At 40.4% G+C, this 24,975-nt stretch overlaps 1 protein-coding gene across 2 annotated transcripts; it reads left to right on the top strand.

The window, feature by feature from the left end:
• Positions 1 to 41: 41 nt before the first annotated feature.
• ippk (inositol 1,3,4,5,6-pentakisphosphate 2-kinase) lies at positions 42 to 24,766 on the top strand. Of its 2 annotated transcripts, XM_033974659.2 has the most exons (15): positions 42 to 332; positions 9,459 to 9,518; positions 9,606 to 9,701; positions 12,849 to 12,915; positions 13,143 to 13,261; positions 13,785 to 13,874; positions 14,022 to 14,080; positions 15,150 to 15,222; positions 17,057 to 17,224; positions 17,677 to 17,797; positions 18,405 to 18,540; positions 18,662 to 18,764; positions 20,489 to 20,580; positions 20,928 to 21,099; positions 21,169 to 24,766. In XM_033974659.2, exons 1-15 carry the CDS (start codon positions 252 to 254, stop codon positions 21,172 to 21,174), a joined length of 1,443 nt encoding a protein of 480 aa, XP_033830550.1. In that variant the 5' UTR covers positions 42 to 251; the 3' UTR covers positions 21,175 to 24,766. The 2 variants fall into 2 exon arrangements, with proteins under 2 accessions (XP_033830550.1, XP_055080636.1); XM_055224661.1 differs by having other exon boundaries at positions 69 to 332; positions 20,928 to 22,196.
• The last annotated feature ends 209 nt before the right edge of the window (positions 24,767 to 24,975 follow it).

The following is a 24,975-nucleotide window of genomic DNA, read 5'->3' as shown; positions in this document are numbered from 1 at the left end:
GTATGTGATTTCCCGTGGGCGGTCTCCTCCCGGTTGTGGGCGCTGTATCCTCTTCTCTAGGCGCACACAGAGCTTATACACCAGGGCAGAAGCAAGGGTTGCGCGGCTCTGGAGCTCCAGCAACAGGCGCGGTGTCTGTATCCTGTCTGCTCTCATACGCCCTGTACCCCGCAGAGCTCCGTGCAGACACCGGCCTCTTCTCCAGCAGCTTCACCGGGACCTCGTCTGCTCCTCTGCCCGGCCTCAGAGCGATGGACCCGGACAAACTGGACGAGAACGACTGGAGGTACCACGGAGAGGGGAACAAGAGCCTGGTGGTGTCGCACATTCAGGTGAGCGCTAGCCTCACTTTTTCGGGCTTTTATCGGCTTTACCTCCGTGATAACCAACCGATAACCCCTCTAGCCGGATCAAACACTTCATAAAACTGTTTCCCATCTTTTTACGGACCTGTCATCACCACAAAGCCGAGTTTGGCAAACCTAAACCCGGCTGTGGGCGTTAGCTCCGGGGCTAGCCTGTTAGCCGCCTCTGAAGCTAAGTGGACAACCGTTAAAGGGATCATTTCTCATATTACGAGGTAAAATAAAATAAGAACTAAAATAACAGTAAACCTTTTACTATATATTGATGCTGTCACGAAGAAAGTACTAAAGAAAGTTTAGTAGACGCTGGACTAATTCGCAATGCTTCATAAAACAGAATTATAGGCATTTAGTTAAAAGAATATAGATTGTTTCTGACCCTCTTTGTTTTCACCTTTTTCTAATTTTGACTTGGCTTGATTCGATAGTACTTGTGGTCAATATTTACTACAGTTTTACATCAGAAAAGTGGCAGTTTGTTAGGAAAAGTTGAAAGAAAAATGTTAAAAATGACAGGAAGTTGAGCTGAGTTGTAAAAAGCATTCCTTAAGTCAGAGGTGCCCAAACTTTTTTTTATCGAGGGCCACATCTCAAAACATATTCGAAGCGGAGGGCCACAGACCAGTGATCAATGCAGCGCAGTTCTTTAAATGCAGCTTAGACGGAGTCACTGCATATTAATAAGTCTTGAAATACATTCATTTTAGGTCTCTATTACAATGCAATGTGATGTTTGAGGTTATAGTGGTAGAAATAGTTTAATTTGCTGTTAAAAGTACTGCTTATGATCAATTGGGCCAGTTCAGCAGGAGGCTTAAGGGCCGATAAAAATTTGTCTGAGGGCCGCATTTGGCCCCCAGGCCTTAGTTTGGACACCCCTGCCTTAAGTCATCATACACAAACTCAGGGACAATTTACACCTAAGGAACATAATTTTCTGACAGATTAAATGTTAATTCGTGAAATTCAGTCTTGGTTTGGGTCTTGTTTAGTTCTAGCTTGGATCTGTTTTAGTTTGAGTTTACACGTAGTTTACTTGAGACTAGGCTTGGGACTTGTCTGGCAATATTGATACTTTGCAGTGACGTCACGCTGGGGGTGTTCTACATGTGTGGTGTATGGTGGAATGTTCAGCTGTTACCATGGAGATACAATGCACACATTAACAAACACTGTCAAAAAGTTTAAGATAGCCTGTAAACTAAAAAAAAAACACAAATTGGATTTTAACAACACATTTTCAGGAACCTCTGATCAGTACACCCGTTCATGGTTGTGACTGTAATTTTCTGTGTGACAGCACAAATCGGCTCAACTGTTGTAGTTCCACCTAAATCACTTCTTTATGGTCAGATTGTGTTAAAATCAAGCTCAGATTAAAGTCTAACAGAGCTTCAGAGACAGCAGTGTCTAGAGTGAGTTTCACACCACCAGGTAATGTTGATGACATCAGCTGTAGTATCAATTGACAAAAGTGAATATCTCAATAACATTGTACAGATTGTAATATATATGACAATCCAATAGCAATATACTGTTAACTGTTTTAGTAGAGGTCAAACAAATATGTATTTGTTAACAATATACCAAATATTCAAAACATTACAACATTCAGTCACTAGTTTAGACCTAATTTATAGATTAGACCTGGTTTAGACCTGGTTTAGACTAGGGATGGGATGATATACGACAATATCGTTAATCGCAATAAAAACGGTCCGCAATTAATCATTGTGGCATTTTTTTATAATCGCGATCATCGCGCACGATTATAATTGCCTTTACGGCACCACACTGCCTCATGTTTCCAGTTCCAATACAACGTTTGGATGTTAGTTTGTGGTGTTTGCCCACTCTGACATAGCAATGACACTTGTTAGCTTCTGTGCTTATCTCTGTCTGAACTATATTCTGTCAGATATCAACAATAAACAAAGTCTGATCCGTAACGCTCCACAGGAACGTACCAGTGCGCGCCTCACCCGTGCGCACAGATGAGACGCTAATGTGTGCACATCTTAGATTTTTACCTACAATAATGCAAACTGCAGAATAAAACAACACCTTTTAAACAATAGACAAATCAAGTCTAATTCATACAGCTGAACACAAATGTGTCAGAGCGCATGGTCCGAATGTGCACAGAAGCAAAGCTAACGATTATACACGGTATATTTTACATACAATTAAGTCAATAGCAGAATAAACCACGCTTACCGATCGAGAACAGAATCCAGTCCATCAAAAAATAAGGTCCTTTACTCCTGAGTCTACTGTGGGATCTTTACTCTTTGCCATGAACCGCTCCGGGTCAGAGATGCCTCTAGTTTAACTTGTACAAACATCCACAGTGTCCTCGATCACATACTCCCTTTGGTTTGTCTGTTTTGTCGTGTTTAAAACGCAAAACAACAGTGCGTAAAATGCGCCATTATGCACACATTTCTGCATCCACTCGTTTCCCAATTCACCAAAGTGCCTTAATTAAAAAAATTAAGTGTTCGTCGACGGGCACTTGCGTCACTTCCGGCACAACGAGGACTGGTCCATTTCGACAGCATGGCATTGAGGAGTACACATTTTCTTCCGGGTACGTCTGTTTACGGAAAACCATGGTATGTGATACATCATCCTGTCCCGCTGCTCATTGGCTGTAAGGGGAAAATGTCACTAAATGTGTGTGATGTAATTGGTTGATTCTGCAAGGGGAAGAGTGGGGCGTAAACTTTCAGTCATCTGTAGCACTGATTCGCTGTCTGCGGCCTCAGTAACCCACAACCCCCACCTTATTGGCCAACACTGGTGTCAATCACAAGCTAACGTGTGTTTAGCACTGGGGAACAAAGTTGGCGCTGTCAGAAGTTTATTATACCTGAAATCGACAAAAGAAAGGCAAAGAAGTGACGGAGCAGATTTCATATTTGGAGTACTTTCCTGCAGCAGATTGGACATGGAGGAACTTATTTTGTGGACATAATTTCTTGACTGGATTATATTCTCTGGACCTTTACAGAACAAATGAGACCAACTTTGTGTGAATATGTTGATGTTTGACAGAACCAGAGCGCTCAATGGTAAGTGAAGTCCAGATTCACACTTTGTGACTTTTCTGTAAAAACGTCTTTCCTGTCAGCACTGTGGTGATTGCAGGTGAAAATGGTTTGCATATCCAGAAAGCAAGCACTGCAGCTTTCATTTGATGTGTTTGTGTGGGTGACGCAGAAGTGAATGTACATTGCTGTAAAGTTGGAAAGTAGGCCCGGGCCGTCGGAACGTTAACAGGTTAATAATTATCGCGATAATATAAGTTAATCGCGATTATTTTGGCCACGATAATCGTGAGTCTAAAATTTAATATCGTCCCATCCCTAGTTCAGATCTGGTTTAGACCTGGTTTACTCCTAGTTTACTCCTAGTTTAGACCTGGTTTAGACCTGGTTTAGACCTGGTTTAGACCTGCCTCTTCTATGAACTTGCTTTAAATGAACTATTGAAAGCCAGAGACGCTAAAATTAGTTGTCCCCTTAAGCACACACAAGGCACATGCTCCTGTCCCCTCCTGTCGGCTCCTGTCTGGGTGAAGTGTTCTTAAACGTATTTACTAAGTGTTGCATTCTGTTATTTCAGTATTGCAGTTCAAAATGTTTTAACATTTTTGTGTATTTCGAATACTTTTCAGGATAAGTCTGCTTTACGGTTTGGTTTCATTATAATTTTTTTCCTGTATATTTACTTCAGCAATATATCGCACTTTACAATCACAAAATTTGTTATCGTGACAGGCCTACTTAAACTTTTCCTGTTGTTTACCTAGTCTTATTGATTTAAGGACTTGTCTAAACATGTTTGTTAAATGTAACATATCAGTAGCTAACATTGTGTAACTTACATCTCACACATGTTCATTGAAATTGACCCTATAAATATGAGATGACTGGGCCTATTTATGATAAAATTTTATTATAGGAATTGGTAAAAAAAATTATAAATAAATGTAGGATTCAGCATTTCAGTTAGATTTGCTTTTTTAGCCCATCCCTGACTTTTTATTAGTTCGAGTCCGCTCCCGCATCTCCATTAGGGCTGGGTTCAAACAAGTACTTCACGATACAGTATCCTGACATAAACATATCCTAAACATAGTCTTATTAAATCCATATTTTTATTGTAGAATAACAAATTACTTTGGAGTTTCATGTTCGCTGTGCCCTTAATGTGTAAACATATGAATAAATTACTTTTATTTAAAATTCATTTGGCGGTATTAGCAGGTAGTTGTGGTATAACTACAATTTAAAATGAATTGCCCTTGTTTAAAACTATAAAGCATCTCCGTATCAACTCATATTGACAAAAAGTCCATCACAGTAGATTACTGTATCGATATTTTGAGTACAGCTCTAGTCCTCATGGCCTTATTTACATTGTTAATCGCTATGGCAACTGTCCTAATTGTTTCTTATTCTGAAACCCATAAACAGATCAGTCTTCCTTGGTGCTGAGTTGTACATAGACTTGAGTTCTGTAGTTTTTGCTGTGAACAGGACATAATTTGAATGAGCCCAGGTTTGTTAGTCAAATGTATCTGCCTAGCTGGTCTGGCTGCAGGAGTCACAGGTGTTTAAAATCCACTTTCCAAATAAGAAATGCATACATTGTTAGGCTGGGATTCTTTAGGTAGTGTCATCTGCAAGGGTCTAAATATCCATTCTGGTTATAACACTGTAGTTTAGACTGAAGTGCATTCAGCAGGTCATATTTCAGTTTCAGTTAAGTAATATTTCATTAGAGAAACTGTACTGTAAATCATGACATAAAGTCATATCCCCCAACACACAAGCCACTGATTTGCAAAGACTAAAGTCTGCACTGGGCTGTAGTCCTTCGATTCATCGGTGGATGGAGTTTTAGTCGACCAAAACTTATCTCAATAAAATTAATTGATGAATACAAGAATTTATATATATTATACATCAGCAGAGAAGTGAGTGAGTGAGCTAGCTGAAGATGTTTGTTTATTTGTTGGTATTTATATGTAAAAGACAGATTAAACTCATGATTCACAAGGTGAATCTGTCTTTATGTAAATGCCCAGTTTCCTAGTACTTTTTTCTGGATAAATAGTAGTTTTTGCATGAACCCCCTTGCACATGTAGTCTTGTGAGTGCAGTTTGGCTCAAATACACAGAGATACTTAATCGTTTTCAGAGTCAACTAATGGATCAACAGGACATATCTTAAGTCGAGTACAGACCTAGATGTCAACAATTGAATTAACATAATGTCACCTGCAACAAGATATTCTATAAATACAATAGCATTGCAGTTTAGATCTATACAAATGGAAAAGCATGCTGTTTTTGCTCAGCAGTTCATATTTCAATCTTGATAATGCTCCTCAATGTGTTTTCAATATAGCACATGGCGGATATTTTATTCTGATTTTATCAAAGCTCAAAAAACACCACAAATATTGTTTAGCTGCAACCAAAACTAGGGCTGAGTATCATTAAGATTTTGCCTATACGATACATATCTTGATAGAGTGCACTTTCGAGTCCATACAATACGATACAATATATTTCAAATCAATTCAATACGATTCAGTGAAAAATAAAGGCTTTTGGCACCCTTGAAAATAAACCTCATTTTCACAAAAAATAAACATTAATGGTACATTTATCTTTCATCTACTGAAGATGAATGTATGAAGTGTTAGTGCATTTTACTAACTAGAAAGCTACATCAAACTGTTACATTGGTCAATATTATTCATCCACAGCTTATACAAGGTCCACATTTACATGTACACAGGGACATGTGAGTTTAACGACTCTAAAGGATCACAACATATCGACTAAAAAACAACTGTGATACTAAAACATTTTGTTAAACCACTACCTGTGCAAAGCTCATATGAAATACAACTACTAAACCCCTTAGCATTCCGGGTGATTTTGGTGAAATTGCCTTTGTTCTGACCTCTCCAAATTAAAATAATCACCATTATTGAACCCTCAGTAGTAACTGCACTAGTTTGGGGTCTTTGTAAAGGTAACACCCTATAGTTTTACCCACAGGTGTCAGAATCACTGTAAGTTTGTCTGCTGAGCATTTATACACTTTGGAACACACATGAAAAAATTTTTTTCTCATCCTCGCCAAAAAAAATTTGTGAAAATGAAGGTGTAGAAAGCTGCAGTAGGGAGCTGGGGACAAAAATACACCATACCTCAACTGACAAGACTGTTGACCACTTACATTTCAAATTTGAGGTCAATACCTATAAAAATGAGAGTTTTACAATCATTTTATCATGAGTAGGTCCAGGCCTCTCCAAACCTATCCGAATGAAGACATTTGGAGAACGTTTGGAAAAAGTGCAATAACTTGAATGTTTCAACCCACAGACATCAGTGAGGCTCTACTGAAAACTCACACTGAGAAGAATCTGTATCTGCACACCCAGCTGCTCTATTACTGTACATTTATATATCATATCAAAACACGATATAATGTATATTTGTATATAAAATACAGTCAAAACAAGTGCTATGGGTCAAAATAAATATATATTTACAAACCACACACTGCAAACAATCAACAAACACACACACACTTCAAAATGTAAACAAACACACACTGGAAACTGAGAACACACTGTACATGATTGTACAGTGAGACAGTCATTCTGCAACAGTGGCTCAGTGGTTAGAGCTTTGGTCCCGCAACCCAAAGGTTGGAGGATCGAGTCCCACTCAGACCAATTTCTGTCATTGTGTCCTTAGTTCTGTCATTGTGTCCTTAGGCAAGACATTTCACCCACTACGTGATGATTGGTGGTGGTCGGGGGGAGCAAATTGGCATTAGCTAATGCTTATGATTACACATGATACACATTTGACCTACAACTAAGTGAATAGCAGAATAAACCACGCTCACCGATCAGGAACAGTATCCAGTCCATCGAATCATAAGGTCCTCTGCTCCTGAGTCCACCATGAGATCTTCACTCGGTTCCACGAACCGCTCCTGGTCCGAGATGCCTCTAGTTTAACTTGTACAAACATCCAGTGTCCTCGGTCGCGCACTTCCTTTGTTTTGTCCGTTTCGTCATGTTTAAAATGCAAAACTGCTGTGTAAAATTACGCGCGGATCTTTATATCCAGTCTCGTGTTTTTACGCGCACAGCAAACTCCGTCTGTTTACAGTAAACCACTGCATGTCACACATCAGCTTGTTCCACAGTTCATGGGCTTTAAGAGGAAAACATCACTAAACGTGTGTAATGTAACAGCTTGATTCTACAAGGGGGAGAGTGGAGCGTACTCTTTCAGTCATCTGTAGCTCTCATTCACTGTCCGCAGCTCCAGTAACCCACAGCCCCCACCTTATTGGCCAACTTTGGTGTCAATCACAAGCTAACAAGTTTGTTTTGCGCTGAGGAATAAAGTTGGCGCTGTCAGAAGTTTATTATGCCTGAAACTGACAAAAGAAATGCAGAGAAGTCACGGAACAGATTTCACTTTCCTGCAGCAGATTGGACATGGAGGCTCTAACTTCCTTTGTGGACATAATTTCTTGACTGGATTATATTCTCTGGACCTTTACGGAACGAATGAGACCAACTTTGTGTGAATATGTTGATGTTTGACAGAACCAGAGCGCTCAATGGTAAGTGAAGTGCAAATCCACATTTCTGACTTCTCTGTAAAAACGGCTTTCCTGTCAGCACTGTGGTGATTAGAGGTGTAAATGGTTTACATATTCAGAAAGATGAATGCCGTAGCTTTCATTTGATGTGTAGATTGTTTGTGTGGGTGACGCAGAAATACACGTACATTGCTGTAAAATTGTAATGTAAAGGCGACGGGCCGTCGGAATGCTAAGTGGTTAATAATCAAAACAGTGAATCAAATGGCAAATGTATTGCATAAACAAGTTTATTTTCTCTAAAGAAGCCACACAATTGTAGTGCTGTGACAGATTAATCTGGTATAATATACAAAAAAAATTAATAAATCAGCTCACAATATCGATACTGTATCATTAAATTAAACAATACAATATATCAATATTTCAATATTTTGCTATTTTTGCACACCCCTAACCAGCACAGCAGGTATTTCTGCAAAGAGGACATTCTGATACTGAAATAATTACAGTCATTGTGATTTGATAATTGCGCTAATTCAATCAGTGATTTCCGTCCAGATGTGGTGAATGGTGCAGCCTGAATAATTATAGCATAGTGTTTCTGCTGTATGTTTTTGTGTTGAGGGAAACGGACAGGTCCAGACAGAACTGAAGGAATCTGCGGTTAAAGTGACGTCTGTGGAACAAACGTTAGACTCACACAGAGCAGAGAGAGGCCCTTGGCACATAGTCATGTGGCAGGACTGCACAATACATGTCGCAATCCAATCAAAATCACACTTTTAGAAAGTGAGATGACCAAAACGCGAAGACTGCAACTATTTAGCTAATGAAATGTCTACTGTGAATGTCAAAATATCCTGTTTTTTTAATGAATGAAGGAGAAAAAAACTAACCCTTTGTTATCCTACAGGGATAATAAAGGTCCACTTTATTATCCCTGTAGGGATAATAAAGTGTCCCTTCAGTGTCTCGGTGTTAAATCTGTCAGGAGCAGTGAGACCCATCTCCAGATCTTGAGCCAGTCTTGGTCAGGATTACCTTAACTGGAGGATTTGACCTGTTGCGCATGTTTTGGTTCTCTGACCTCGACAAGCTTGTTCTGAAATGCATGAGGTTCTTGGATTTGTTTAAAGTTCAGATTTTAGTCTCTCAGATGTGAATGCACCTGCAGTTGTTTACAATGCCAGCAAAATCCTGCTTTTTAAACAGAAATTGCAAATCCAATCACAATTCTATATGAATCTTTTCTCTTTATTTTCCAAACCTCATCTCATTTTCCACATTCCATATTTTATACTTTTATTTTACTTTTTTCAACATATTTGCTACTATTATTTTTCTGTTCTAACAAGACGAAACGTTAGGGGCAGAGTCAGACCATGAACCCCACAGAGGAGCACTGTTCTTGGTTATAACTGTCTTTCCTCTTTGCAGATTCCCAGAGTACTGCGTCTGCTCAAGTATCCTGCAGCCGACTCCGAAAACCCTCCACAGGTAAAGCCTTCTCTGTCTATCTGGGCTGAAGGTTGATGGTTAAAAACTCCAGCTCAGTCTAGTGTGTTTCCTTAAATCTCTCCTCAGACAGCGGAGCAGGCCTACAGACAGATCCAGAACATTGTGGACTTCACCTCAAACGTCATGAGCTGCTTCATTGGAGAACAGTTTATCCATAGTGGGGTGAGATATTACACTAGCACACATGTGTCAAAACCAAGGCCCGCGGGCCAAAAATCAAGAAAACCACTTTTTCAAGTATTAAGTCAAGTATTGACTTATATCACGTTAAACTCAAGGCCCGTGGGCAAGATGTGACCCTCCACATAATTTTATGTGGCCCTCGACAGGGTAAATTAAAAGGTATGATGGTCTTAAAATGTCATTTTATCAGGAGATATTCAGTTACACAGCCATATTTTTACATCTAGGTAAATACATATTTAATATTTGTAACTTGAATAAGTAATAAATACAGAAATGGTTAATTAACAAGTTTAAAAAGTAGTTAGATTTATTTTACATCTGGCCCTTTGAGGGCAGCCATTTTGCTGATGTGGCCCTTTGTGAAAATGTATTTGCCCCCCTTCACTAGTACCTCTGAACTTTTAATACAAATCTACTATGTTGTCTTGTTACTAATGAATAGACTTGATACTCGACACCGGTTCCAATACCACGATTATAATTAAAAACACAATTTCTTTAGACAACAGAGTGTGATTTTTACAGCAGTAAATGGTAGTAATTTCTTTTATATTACCATGTGTCCACATATCTGTTTAATCCCTCAGTTGTCTGAGTAGTTTCCATAGTACTAGTCTATGTGGTCTTATACCGGTACTTGTTCTGATATAGCTCAAAATCATTTTAAAACTATTCAGGAAAGATTAATTTCTGTCTTGTGAATGGGACTTTTGTAGTATCGATACCTGCTCAAATGAGTATTCATTTTTTATACTAGTTTTACATTTAAACCACTTACATTCAAAACACACATGCCTGATTCATAAATATTGAAATTAGAAAGGAAGTAGTTTACTTCTCCTACAATAACATTATGGTATATACAACTCCAGTTCCAATGAAGTTGAGACGCTGTGTAAAACTTAAACAAAAAACATAATATAATGATTTGCAAAACCTTTTCAACCTATATTGAACTGAATAAACTACAAAGATCTGATATATATATATATATATATATATATATATATATATATATATATATATATATATATATATATATATATATATATATATATATATATATATATATTAAAAGGACCATCTGAATTGTTATCAGCGCAAAGTTCAAAAGCCAGCATCTGTGATGGTATGAGCGTGTGTTAGTGTCCATGGCATGGGTAATATACACATCTGTGAAGGCCCCATTAATGCTGACAGGTACATACAAGTTTTGGAGCAACACATGCTGCCATCCAAGCAACGTCTTTTTCAGGGATGTCCCTGCTTATTTCAACAAGACAATGCCAAGCTACATTCTGCACGTGGTACAACCACGTGGCTTTGTAGTAAAAGAGTGCGGGTACTAGACTGGCCTGCCTACAGTCCAGACCTGTCTCCCATTGAAAATGTGTGGCACATTATGACAACTGAGACCCCGGACTGCTGACCAATTGAAGATGTACATTCAGCAAGAATGTGAAAGGATTCCTCCCGCAAAGCTTCAACAATTAGTATCCTCAGTTCTCAAACCCTTATTGATTGTTGTTAAAAGGAAAGGTGATGTAACACAGTGACATTAAATTGAAAATTAGTGAATATTTGCATAAAAACAATATATTTTATCAGTTTGAACATTAAATATCATGTCTTTCTAGTTTGTTCAGTTCAATATAGGTTGAAAAGGATTTGCAAATCATTGTATTTTGTATTTTATTTTATTTTTTTAAGTTTTACACAGCGTCCCAACTTCATTGGAATTGGGGTCATAGTTTATGTTCATGTGACGTTACAACACTCTACAATCACTCTAGTTTAACATGAGCTGGAAGACAGGTCAGAATTCTGTGGTGGAATTTGCTGTTTATCTGTCAGATTGCATATTTGTTGACCTGGTTTATGGTTAATATCTCTGTAATTACTGGGCCTATCCACATGAAACTGGCAAAAAAAATTCAACGTCTTCTCTGTTAGTATAAATAAACAAAAGTGATTTTTTTTTTTTTCACCATAGCTTCAGAAAGTGGTCACATTATTCAACCCCAAAGACATGATTGTTTTCAGTTGAAAGGACTTAGGCACAAACTTGGCATATTAATCTTATGGCCTTGAGAAACCAACATTTGTGGATCATGGTTTTGGAGATGAAGTGAATCTCCCATAGGTTTTTTCTGTTTTAAAATTACTAGCTATAGTTTTTTGTCTGATTTGAACTGCTTCACTCCTCAGTGCAACAGCAGGTGTCTCCCTCTACTCATGATGTATACTCAGAAATTAATGTATACAACTTCCATATTTTCAAATCAGGCATGATTTAACTTTACTTAAAGGTCCTATATTGTACAAAACTGATTCTTGTTATAATCATCAAAAGAATACCTGGAATTGTATTTTGTTTTAGTCACACATGTTTGAGTAACCCTTTGTAATTAGTCTCCAAAGCTCAAAATGCTCTGTTCTACCTTCAGGTAGTTTTCAAGTTTACGGTTTTACCTTTAGTTCACTAGAGATTGGCAATTCCAAGGCTGAAATCATCCAAATGATTCAAATGAAGATATATGGAGTTTAAAAACACAGTCGAGGACTTCCTGTATTATCACATGACATGAGGAAGTGTTTTCTGTTTGAGAGAAGAGCTCAGCCTAAATATTTGTTGTTAAATGTTTGAATTAAATAAAGCACAACTTCAGGTAGGTTTTTAATGAGGAAACAGCATTGTAATCAGAAAATAGCATAATATGGGCCCTTTTTAAAACTTTTACTTTTTCATAAAGAATAACCCAGAGTTATCTTTAAAAGCTCAGCCTGTGCTTGTGTTCGATTGAGCGTGTCCTAGTCACATGGCTCTAAGTTTAGACTTCTCCATCTGACACACTCACAGCTGACTGCAGCACCAGCTCTTAAAGGGACAGTCTCCTCCCACATCTTAACCATAAAAATATACAAAACTATCATGAGTTTACAAGGGTCAGTCTGATCAATTTTGTGTAGATTTGAGACACCAAAAAACACCAGTAGCCACATCAGTGTAGTGTGTCTGCAGAGGTTGTTTTTTAGGCCTACAGATCTAAGGGTGAGGAATAAGGGCGCTATGTAAATAATCTCTCGCTCTTTCTCTGTCTGTCTATCTGTATCTCTTTTCAGGAGGTGGTGAAGTTACCTCTTGAGTTTGTGAGGCAGCTGTCAATCAAAGTGCAGCACCAGAGACCAGGTACTTTGTGTGTTTTTGTAATGATTTGAAATAATTTGAAACTGAAATGAATTGAGTATCTTTTTCAGTATCAGCAAATATGTGTAATCACCACAACAGCAAGTCAAACTTTGGAAGGCCAAAAAAAAAAAAAAAATCCCAGTTGTATGCAGATGTAATGTTGTCTTCAATCTCTGAATTCTTAACGCTCTGTATTATACCCTCTCTCTGTCTCTGTCTGTCTTTAGTCTGGAGATGTAATAAAGTCATGGACATCTACAGTGGCTGTGCTCTGTGTCTGCCCAACCTGACCACTCCCCTTTACCACCAACCCACGCTGACCCCACCCATCTGCATCGAAATCAAGGTAAAAAAAAAAAAGACCAAAAAACACACTTACCTGATTTTTGCTGTCTTAAAAAAACAAAAGTGAGATGAGTTTATAAGTGTGAGTATTTCCATCACGTTGCCATCACCTACAACAACTAGCATGTGAACAGTGCATTTCTGCTTATTGGACAATAAAACACTTTATAATTGGATGCATACAAGTACGCATCAGACATATTTTGATCTTGTGTTAGAAATGTTTCTGAATTCATGTTAAGAAAATATTCTTATCATACATCTTTAAATGCATTTGATTTGTGTCAGTCAGACACCTGTCTAAGTGTGAAAGTTCATTATCTCATGGGTGTGAAACAAAAGTCACTCGGCCAAAGACTGGTCCATAACCTTCCATAACTCACCAGGCTTCGCAAAAGGCTTATTATTCATCAGGGGTATTTCTCCACAACAACCTCAAGAGCTGTTTATACAATATATTTGTACTGAGGCAAGACCCATTTTGACTTGCTAAAATAAAAATGACACCTTTTTGTCTTTTTCAGCCGAAGTGCGGTTTTCTGCCATCGTCGAAACATGTCTCTAAAGAAATCAAGACCAGAGTGTGTCGATTCTGCATGCACCAGCACTACAAGGTCTCCTCCTCTGCACCATCTGACCCTCCTCTGTGCCATCTGACCTTCCTTTGCACCATCTCCACTGCATCCTCTGCTCCTCTGACCCTCTCCCTTGCTACTCAGTTTTGTCTAAATTTTTTGTTGTGTCTGTCTCTTTCTCTGTAGGTTTCCAATGGTATTTGGAAGAAGCGCAGCCTCTACTGCCCCCTGGACCTCTTCTCCGGGTCAGTGGGCTGAAATATGTTTGGCTTAATTCATTCTGTAGTGTGTCAGATGCCCTCCCATCCTTCTGTATCCCTATAGTGTTAGATGGGGGTAGGTCAAATGTCTGTTGATCAGGGAAAAATACATTTCTGGATTTAACTTTTAATCACTATTTCATTGTGCTTTTAAATTTGTTATCATGGCTTAAGTAAAGCAGCAAAGAAGTGACACAAGACGCAATAGCTAATTACTGTAAAACTAACCTCAAACGTGTATCAGTTGGGATGATATATCGTTTTTCGGGGATATCAGAGGATTTCCTACAGTACAGTTGTTCAATATTGAAAATTTTGCTGATATTTGGCATCTATCATTTCAGCACTGACGCAGTCTGTGAACTCATGTGTCATTCCCGTATTCCCTATAGACTTATATCTTAATATTGATATCTGCAAATATTGGTTAATGGTCACAATAACAAGACAAATATCAGTATTTTCTCAAAAAAACCCATATTGGACCATCCTTATTATCAAGAAGACCACTTTTTTCTAAGTATTGACTTATAAAGTATTGACTTATATCACGTCAAACTCAAGGCCCGTGGACAAGATGTGGCCCACCATGTCAATTTATGCGGCCCATTACAAGGTAAAGTAAAAGGTATGGCTGTCTTTAAATGTCAGTTTATCAGAAGATACAGTTACACAGTCATATTTTTTACATCTATGGAAATGCATATGAAATATGTGTAACTTGAGTAAGTAATAAATTCAGAAAAAGTTAATTAACAAGTTGCAAGTAGTTGTATTTATTTTAGATTACATCTGGCCTTTTTGAGGGAAGCCATTTTGCTGATGTGGCCCCGGGGAAAATGTGTTTGACACCACTGACTTATATAATCACTCTAAGTGGTTCTCAGAAATGTAGCCTAAAGACTCACCTTTAGCATTTCCAGAAATTCCTGTTTTCTGAAGCTCTGAGGCTGATAGTCAAGAATCAACATGATTTGTGGAAAAGGACTGCGACCCATGATGTCACTTTAGGTAAGGGTGGGGTAAACCTTCTAACCCATTCATCTTGTTTTAGGAGCCGACAGAGGATGACCTTTGCCATCAGACACTTGATAGAAGAACCTCAGAACAACTTCAAAATATTTAAGGTGAATCCCTGGGGTTTAAAACAGTTTAATAATGGAAACATCACCATTGACTTCCTGTTCAAAACTGTACAACTGATTAATGTTAAGGTCAACTTTATTGTGCCCCTAGGGAAATTTGTCCTCCGCATTTGACCCGTCCGTCAGTGTCTCTGGGTTAAACCTGCATGTTTTGGGTTAACAGTTGATTCTCTTCTGTTGACTCTGTCTTTACATAATAGTATTTCACCATAACAAGCAGCAGATTTTTTTATTATGTGTATATTTTTGAAAAATGCCTACGCATCAAGTGTTTGCCCTGGAGCCTATATTGTTCAAAAAATCATAATTAAGTACAGATCATTGGGCGTGGACAGGTGGTAGGTGAAATCATACATACATACATGAAAGAATCTAAATACTATTCTGAGTAAGATGGTGATTATAATATACAGTGGTCCCTTGTTTATTGGGGGGGTTACGTTCCAAAAATAACCTGCGATAAACGAAATCCGTGAAGTAACTTTATTTTTTACAATTATTATATTTATTTTAAGGCTGTAAAACCCCTCCACCACACACTTCATACACGTTTCTCAGACAGGAATTAACATTTTCTCACATTTCTCTTATTTAAACACTCTCAAAGTTCAAACCTTCGTAAAAAAAAAAATAAGCACAGTGTTATAGAACGAAACCAAATACTATACTGTACTGTTAATAAAAATTACAGTTTTTAGAAATACTGTAACAAATTTAATTTTAATGATCATCCTACGAGGTTGGACACATAAGAAATGATTAATAGTGACTCACGCATATTTCAGTTCCTCTGACCGTGCCTCTTCGTTCTTGCGCCACTCCACTGTAATGTCTCGTAATGTTCTTTTTCCTGCAGTCACTGATCCACAAAGCTAAAGCAGTCTTCATCCACAAGATGGTTACAACCTTTTATGGATCCTTGCTAAGGACAACAGCAGCAATCATTTTTATGTTATTTCCTCCTTTATGTCGAGTTCACATGTAAAGTCTCTCGTGGACACGCGTCTTGGCCGCACTGCGTTTCTGCGGTACATTTTAAACCATTAGAGCGGCACGAATGTAGCATTGGTGCGTCTTGAGCGTTCAAGCACCAGATGCTTTGTTCACGCATCCAAAAGTTGAAAAAGCTGAACTTTTTGGCGTGTCACGCGCAGCGTCAACCAATCAGAGACTGCGCTCATTATCCAGAATAAGTAGAAAGACATCAGCCACAAACTAGCGGCAACTTAATTATGCTGGGCGCACCGTTTAAAGGCTAGTCATGGACCCAGACACGCCGCCGCAGAGTTGATCACCTCCGTTGATGTGTTTTATGTAATAAATACACTAAAGTCACTCAATCTGGTCTGCAGCGTTCACAAAGACGTAGGGAAAACAAAGCATTCAAAGTCACTCACAGACCGAGACGGAGCCCTGGACACATGTTACGATTACGCATGTCTAGGGCGCCCATAACGCGCATCTGAGGCATTTTTCATTTTTCTTAATGCAAGTGCATCCAAATAGAGGTGTCCAACATGTTCTTGACGCCCGAGAATGCCCAGTATTGAACATTTATGTAAATTTGGCAGAACGCATTCTGTACTGTACAGGAGACGCGGCACGTCCATTAGCCAATCAGTATGCAGAGCACGCACCTTCATACACTATTAAAAAAAAAAGCATGAAAAATTGCACACAAAAAAAAAAAAAAAAAAATCTGAAACAGAGAGACCACAATATAGCGAGGGACCACTGTATTAAAAAGTTCACTAAGGCCTATGTTAGCAAAGTCTGTCCTCTTTTAAAGTGATGTGAGGTATTTGATTGTGTTCAGGGCGGACAGTTGATCTACAGCAGCAGAGACAGAGACCGGGAGGATTTGGACGATTCTTCAGACTGTCTCTCTTCTCTAATGAACCAACTCAGACCTTATTTCACCTTCGGACCCCAGCGCATCAACGGTCATCTCGGCAACAAGAGCCTGCTCAATGAATTTATACAGGTGAGACACAAACGTCCTCATGAGGAAGAGAGGAGATGAGGAAGAGAGTAGGAGAAGGGGAGAGGAGAGGGGGACAGTTTGTACATGGACATGGACAAACATGGAGAGGCCAGTGGAGCATGTCATGATCTCTCCCTGTGTCTCTCCTGTTTATTACATCTCTTTGTGTAAATGTTTGGCCTGTCTAAACTTGTCCATCTGTGAGAGATCTGTGTGTAACTGTCAAACTCAGGGTGTGTCTGTGTCCTGCTGATTTCAGTCTTAAATCATTTAATGCTCCTCCTTCACAAAGCTCCCATAAAGACAGGTCTGAGCCAGCCTGTCAGTTGTACTTGCTTACTGTTACTATGGTGACAACAGAAGCCAGTGGATACTGAACACTAGTTTCACTTCTGCTGGACTGTGTGTGTGAACTATAACCAACATTATCATCATGCTTTGCTGTTTTTCAGGTTTTAGTGAAAGCGCTGCTTAGTGGGGGAGGGGCCAGCACTGTAGACCCCTCCCACAGACACTCAGAGGGGCGGAGCTTCTGTGAGGCCAGTGCCTTCAACAGAGAGCGTGTCAGACACCGTGAGTATCCTCCAGCTAGGTGCTCCTGATTAGCACCAGCCATAGATCTGGGCTATTATCCAACTGTCCTCTGGTTTGTATTTAACCCTTTGTGTGTTTAACTGTAGACTGTATATATAAATGGACATAGCTAACCTGCTAGCTGCTGTATTCCAGATAGGTAGTGACCATGGCTGCGCTTCTGGCTCTAATTCACTTTTTACTGAAAAAATGTTGCCCCTCTCTCTTAAACTGCCGCTGTCAGGCCTGTCATTTTGGTCTTACTATGTTTGTTTTAACCCATTCTACACGATTCTGGTGTTTTTATGTCACTATTTTGTCCCTAAATCAAGATATGAATAACAAACCAATCAGGCGCCTTCTTTACCTGAGGGCCCTTGATGTTGATGACATCTGCTGCAAAGTATCAGTAGCTTCTAGCCTTGATGAGCCAAACTGTGGGGGATGCCACACTCCCTTATTTCACTTCTTTATACAGTCTATGGGTCAGACTCTCAGGGCCTGCCCTCAGACTCAGATCTCACTTAGATCCTGTCTATTAGCTATGGTCCAGCTGTCCTCTCTGTTTTATATTTAACCCTTTTTTTGTTTAACCTTTGGTGTTTAGACTCTCAGGGCCTACCCTCGGACTGTGTACTGTCTCGGGTCTTGCATACTCAGAGGTTAGACTCTCTGGACATCGAGGGCCTGTTTCCTCTGTACAAACGAGTGGAGCAGCACCTGCACCATTTCCCAAAAGAACGGTAAGAACTTTTAATGTTTTATTATCTAAAAAGCTGAGAACATTCTCCAAACCATAAGTATAATATTTAAATTAACCATATGTAACATATTTAACTCTAACTGTGCTCCATGTGGTACCAGAAGCCGGCTGCAGGTGGAGGGCCCGTACGATGAGATGTTTCTGGAGAAGCTTCAGAAATGCCCCTCAGAAGACGATGGCTCTGTGGAGTATGCCACCACCAAGGTCAGGGGTCAAACAGTGGTTAAATCTGTGTCAGAGGGGTCAACTGGGGTCAAACCGGGGTCACAGTGGTGTTAAAACAGACCTACTGAGATCAACACAATATGCCTTTAAAGGAAAACAGTGGGTAATAGGGTCTTTTGTTATTCTGTTTATGACAAGATTTAAAGAGGGTATTATGGAAAAATATTTTTTTTTGGTTAAGCTGTAGTTTGCTGTAAGATTCTGTGTAATGCTTAGCCCACAATCCAGAAATATAAACAAAAGCGTGATACAAAATTACACAAACCTGATGCGATGTGCAGTATCTTCATTAGAGGGATACAAGCTGATTGCATTATGATGTTGCTCTGAAGGAGAAGTGACTGTGGGGAGCAAAGGGAGGGGGGACTGAGAGCACCAAAAACTAAAGTGAAACTTATCATTATGTCTATCCATCCATCCATTTTCTTCTGCTTATCTGGGGCCGAGTTGGGGCAGAAATCTAAGCAGGTAATCCCAGACTTCCCTGACCCCAGAAACATTCTCCAGCTCCCCCGGTGGAACCCCAAGGCATTCCCAGGCCTGCCGAGAGACATAGTCCCTCCAGCATGTCCTGGGTCTTCCCCGGGGCCTCCTCTCAGTGGGACATGCCCGGAACACCTCCCAAGGGAGGACTGCATCACTGCGGACACTGAACCGATCTGCCTGTCAGTCTCACGCTCTATCCTTCCCTCACTCGTGAACAAGACCCCGAGATACTTCAACTCCTCCTCTTGAGGCAAAGACGCCCCACCTGCCCGAGAGGGCAAACCACCTTTTTCCAGTTGAGAACCATGGCCTCAGATTTGGAGGGGCTGATTCTCATCCCAGCAGCTTCACACTCGGCTGCAAACCGCCCCAGTTCCTGCTGTAGGTCCTGACTCGAAGAAGCAATCAGGACAACATCATCCGCAAACAACAGAGAAGAGATCCTGTGGTTCCCGAGCCAGACCCCCTCCAGCCCCTGGCTGCGCCTAGAAATTCTGACAATGAACAGAACCGGTGACAAAAGGAAGCCCTGGCGGAGTTTAACATGCACTGGGAACAGGTTTGAATTACTGCCAGCAATATCAACACAGCTCCTGCTCCGGTCATACAGGGACTGGACAGCCCTTGGCAAAGAGCCTCGGTCCCCATACTTCTGGCGCACCCCCCAAAGATGCCTTCTTCAGCTCCACAAAGCACATGTGGACTAGTTGGGCAAACTCCCATGAACCCTCGAGCATCTAATGGAGAGTGTAGAGCTGGTCCAGTGTTCTGCGACCGGGACGAAAACTGTGCTGCTCCTCCTGAATCCTTTATAATTATATATTATATGTTAATATGTTGTTTTTGGTGAATATAGCATTTTCAGAACAATAAAAGGTAGCATGGTGATCTAAATATGTTGTGTTAGAGTTCAAAGAGGGAGTATTTTTACTTCTATGGTTGCTATCATACAGAAAATACCATATTCACTGTTTAAATGTTCTGTCAGAATCACTGCAATAATGGAATATAATTTGCAAAAAAAAATAAATGACTTGAGGAGGAGAGGAGATGGATGTAAAGTTGAATAATTGCTTCTTCTACCTGATAGGAATACAAGGTTTTGGGTCACATTTTCTGGTGGATGCTCATGGGTTCAGTACAGAGATGTGGGTTAAATTCTCTGTGGATGTCTTGCTCGTTCAGTTCACAGTTGTTAAATTCTGTCTTCCTCATAGGTTCATCAGTACAGAGCGGCGATGACGGCAAAGGACTGTTCCATAATGATCACACTAATGCCAACTGCAGAAGAGAATGATGACCAACAGAGGTCAGCATTAAACACTGTTTAATCCTATTTACGTCCTGGCTCAGTCCTGGCTCAGTCCTGGCTCAGTCCTGGCTCAGTCCTGGCTCAGTCCTGGCTCAGTCCTGGCTCAGTCCTGGCTCAGTCCTGGCTCAGTCCTGGCTCAGTCCTGGCTCAGTCCTGGCTCAGTCCTGGCTCAGTCCTGGCTCAGTCCTGGCTCAGTCCTGGCTCAGTCCTGGCCCAGTCCTGGCCCAGTCCTGGCCCAGTCCTGGCCCAGTCCTGGCCCAGTCCTGGCCCAGTCCTGGCCCAGTCCTGGCCCAGTCCTGGCCCAGTCCTGGCCCAGTCCTGGCTCAGTCCTCTCTCACCTTTAGGACTTTCTCGTTCTCCGTCGCGGTTCTGGACTTGGATCCGAAGCCATTCGAGAGCGTCCCTCGTCAGCTCCGTTTGGATCAAAAAGTCGTCAACGGATATTTACGAAGTTCATCTGGAATCTGCCCCAAAACACCCCAACAACGAGAAGACTGTACTCTACTCTTCCATCCAGTGAGACCTGCTCCTCTGGCTCTGCTCCTCTGACCTTGCTCTTCTAACTTCCTCTCCCTCTTTTCTCAGGTTTGACTGAACACTCTCCTCGGAGCGCCCCCTTGTGCCAGCTTTACCTCCTTCGGGACATAAATGCTCAAATGTGATTGGAGCAAACCTGTGTGATGTCACTCGTGTGGGGCTGCGTCCAATTCCTGCAAAGCTGGAGTTTAGCCACTAATGGTTAACGTTTACAAAGGCTTAAACAGAACAGAGAACCACAAACTGAGGGAGTAAAGCAGAGCAAGCACTGAGCCAGGGATTTTCAAAGAAGGAAAATGTACGTGGGAATTTTCTAGAATTGTAAGGAATTAGGGAATAAACAGGCAATTATCATGGCTGAAGAATGTGTCTCAACAAGAATGACAACAAAAATCTGCAGTTTTATAAATGTGCCGCCCCACTGTGAACATGGCCTGGAGTTTACTTTCTACAAAAATACTTTCTTGGTATTATAGCTCTACTGGTAAAGGGCCAATGGGGGTTTTCAGTATCTAATGAGTATCTAGTATTGATTCTAGTTTTAGCATTGATTAGCAGTCAGGTATTGAATTCCTTGACACTAGTGGGGTGTGAGACAGCTTAAATGAGGCAGTAGCTGTTCATCAGCAAAGGACAGAACACCACAATCCGAAGCCTGGTCCCTCAGTCCTGTGTTCTCTGTTCTGATTGGGTGTAACAAATGATGTCAGAGGAAGAGACGGGGCTAACAGTAGTTTGTGCCATAGAGCTAATTTGGGCTTTGCCCCATTTCTGTTCAGTCTGCTGGATTCCTCAAGAGAAGGAGAGTGAATAGGAATGGGGCACAGCCATAAACTGCATGTACCTGTTACAGACCGGATCCTGGCCTGCAGCCTGGCCTGCAGTACCTCAGGTGCTGCACTTTCAAATACAGCCGTATTGGGTGGTTCTGAGCTGGTGATAGGGTATCATGGTTAGACAGGGCTCTTACACCGAGTTTACACTAACAGCGGGTGGGTTCAATGTGTACTAAGAGCAGGACTTGTGCCTGTTTCACCAACACCTAAAGCAGGCCCGTGCCTCAACCGCGATTTGCCCAGACCCCCCCCCCCCCCCCCTCGTTATCTGCTCCTCACCCATGCCCAACCAGACCTGCTCAGTTTGAACACATTGGTTTTAATTAATTACTTGCTGACAGTGTACACCGCACACCGCTTTTGCAGGCTTCAACATCATGGCAAAGAACAGTGTCACATGGACTGGCTGCAGCCCGCCTCCTACTGGTGTTTTACGTTAGATTTAGTCCTGGTTCAAACCTGGTTCAAACCTGTTAAGTCCTGGTTTAGTCTATGATTGGATTGGGGTAATGGTGGCAGGTGAGGGCTCTGAACTGACAATGCAAGCTGAATGTTTGTGCCATAAAGATGAGAGTTTAATAAAAAATAAAGTATAAAAATATTTTGGGTCCAGTTCAGAACCACAGGAACACCTCACATTTATAATTTACTACAAGTTAAGATGGTCAGAGCCAAAGGACGATTGTGAATGTTTAAAATAAACTCCCTTATTTCAAATTTCACACGTCCCTGAATGAGCTCAGTACAGACTTTTCTGTTACATTTACTTTAGAATTTCAGTAATTTTTTAAAGATGTCTCGAAGATTTCACTTCTGTTTGTACTGTCCACTCTGCACTTAAGTTCTGGTTTGGATTCGGTTTAGACCTAGTTTAATCCTGTTTTAGACTTGTTTTAGATGTCATTTAGACCTGTTTTAGACCTAATTAGACCTGGTTTAATTGTAGTCTTTAGATCAGGAGTAAACCAGGTCTAAACCAGGAACGATCTAGGTCTCATCCTGGTTTGGTCGTGGTTTAGACCTGGATTAGTATTGGTTTAGAACTGAGCTAGCCCTGATTTTAGTCCTGGTTTGGACCTCATTTAAACCTAGTTGAGTCCTGATTTAGACTTGGCTTAGACCTTGTTTAGTCCTGGTTTTAGCCTACTTCAGTCCTGGTTTATTCTTTGTCTCAAGTGATGCTCACCATGTTCTAAAGTCACTGCTGTAACACCATGATATTGATGAAAAATGTCTTCCTTTGTAAATGTTCTGTGCAAAGAGGTCTTTAGGCTACAGCTTTGTACTTGGATTCAAAACAAAATTATATCTTTGTAATGGTTGAAAGTCCTCAAAATGGTGACTCTAAACAGGAAGCTCAGAGTGCAGTCAAACAGAACTGAACCAAGCACATTTGAACTCGAGATGGAAGCAGCAGAGCATCATAGGAGTTGTAGTCCTGAGTCACATCTGTTACCTTTTGTACAATACACTTATACCACTATCATATTTAGATGCAATTTTCTGACATTTTGGACCCTCAGAGCAGTAATGTTTCTGTAATTTGAGAAAGATTAAATGTTCACAAACTTGGCAAATACGAACTTTAAATCTGTCAACTGGACAAATCGTTATAAGAGTTGCTCTGGGTCTGAGGATGGAGTTATAGATGGGAGATTTTTGTTGGGGGAGAGATTATGTCTCAGACCCCCCATTCCTGTTGAAGGAAGGATTCTCTTTCCTAACAAAAATAACTTCTTTAACTCCCCACTCAAACCTTAAAGTGTTGTTGTCTTAAAGTGTTTGTGGGTTTGAAAAAGTCTTTTTCAAACCTACAAACGCTTTAAGAAATAAACTGGTCCACCCTAAGGACAAAACCCCGAGCCATAAACAAAGTAATGTAGTCTACTCTATTCAGTGTAGTGGAGAGTGCAGTGAGCGTTATATTGGAGAAACTATACAGCTGCTCCATAAGAGGATGTACTACACTGGCATGAGAGTTCCTCTGGACCCCAGTCCGCCGTACATCTCTGTCTCAACGCCACTAACCACTCCTTTGAAGACAGTGAAGTTCAGATCTTAGCCAGAGAAAAGAAATGGTTTGAGAGGGGAGTTAAATAGGGCAGTTTTTGTTAGGAAAGACAGTCCTTCCTTAAATAGGAAAGGGGCCTGAGACATCATCTCTCCCACATCTATAACTCCATCCTCAGACCCAGAACAACGAGAACAATAGCAGGATCGTTAAGGGTTGAATAGGGTAGTTTCATCTGAAACTGGAGACAATAGATGTTTACAGTTCCACTGTGGTAAGCTCCTCCCTTCAGATAGATATAAGGCAGTTGCCACCAGCAATCTGACCAAAACTGTTGTAAGAGTGAAGACGTGTTGCTGCTCATCCAAGCCGCTTCTTCAATCTGTCCAGTTGACAGATTTAAACTTAGTCTTTTGCTATGGATCAGACCTGGACAATTGAGGGATAAAAAAGACATGTTCACAAACTTGTCATTTCACTTAAGTGAAGCTTACATTTTTCAGCTATCCATCAAACTAATATTTAAAACCATTAATTTCTCTTGTATTTTACATTGTGCAGCTTTAAGGCAACAGATTTGATCTTAAATGTTACTGCTGTGTGGGTTATGGTCCAATCAGATAACAGCACTGACACTCCCTGGCCTGTGATTGGCTGCTGCTGCTGTCTGTCACCTCCTCCCACAAACCACATTGTGTAAAAAGAAGAGGCTTTTGTATTTAAATTATTTATTTTTGTAGATTTGAGCACAACTTGGCTCTTTCTGAAGAATAAAGATTTATAAGAGACTAAACCAAAACCAAGTCTACTGTGTTTATTTTTGTGCGTGCGTGTGTGTACACCGAGACACTTCATCTGTATGTGTGTGTGGACAGGGACATTTATGTAAATGTCCACACACTTTGGAAGTATCATCTGACCCGTGAAGTGGCGCCACATTTTATTGAAATTCTAGAAAACCTCCTCCACTTGTTTTATCTACACCTTGTGATTTTATTGTTGACCATT

This window comes from Periophthalmus magnuspinnatus, chromosome 10, assembly GCF_009829125.3.
Source record: "Periophthalmus magnuspinnatus isolate fPerMag1 chromosome 10, fPerMag1.2.pri, whole genome shotgun sequence".
Lineage (NCBI taxonomy): Eukaryota > Metazoa > Chordata > Actinopteri > Gobiiformes > Gobiidae > Periophthalmus > Periophthalmus magnuspinnatus.
This window is presented reverse-complemented; position numbering and strand designations above follow the sequence as displayed.

Excerpts from the sequence above, each read along its gene's own strand:
- ippk (XM_055224661.1), top strand. The coding sequence starts at position 252 with ATGGACCCGGACAAACTGGACGAGAACGACTGGAGGTACCACGGAGAG. Across the intron at positions 15,223-17,056 it reads ACAACTTCAAAATATTTAAG|GGCGGACAGTTGATCTACAG; the intron begins GTGAATCCCTGG and ends GATTGTGTTCAG. Across the intron at positions 18,541-18,661 it reads CACCATTTCCCAAAAGAACG|AAGCCGGCTGCAGGTGGAGG; the intron begins GTAAGAACTTTT and ends ATGTGGTACCAG.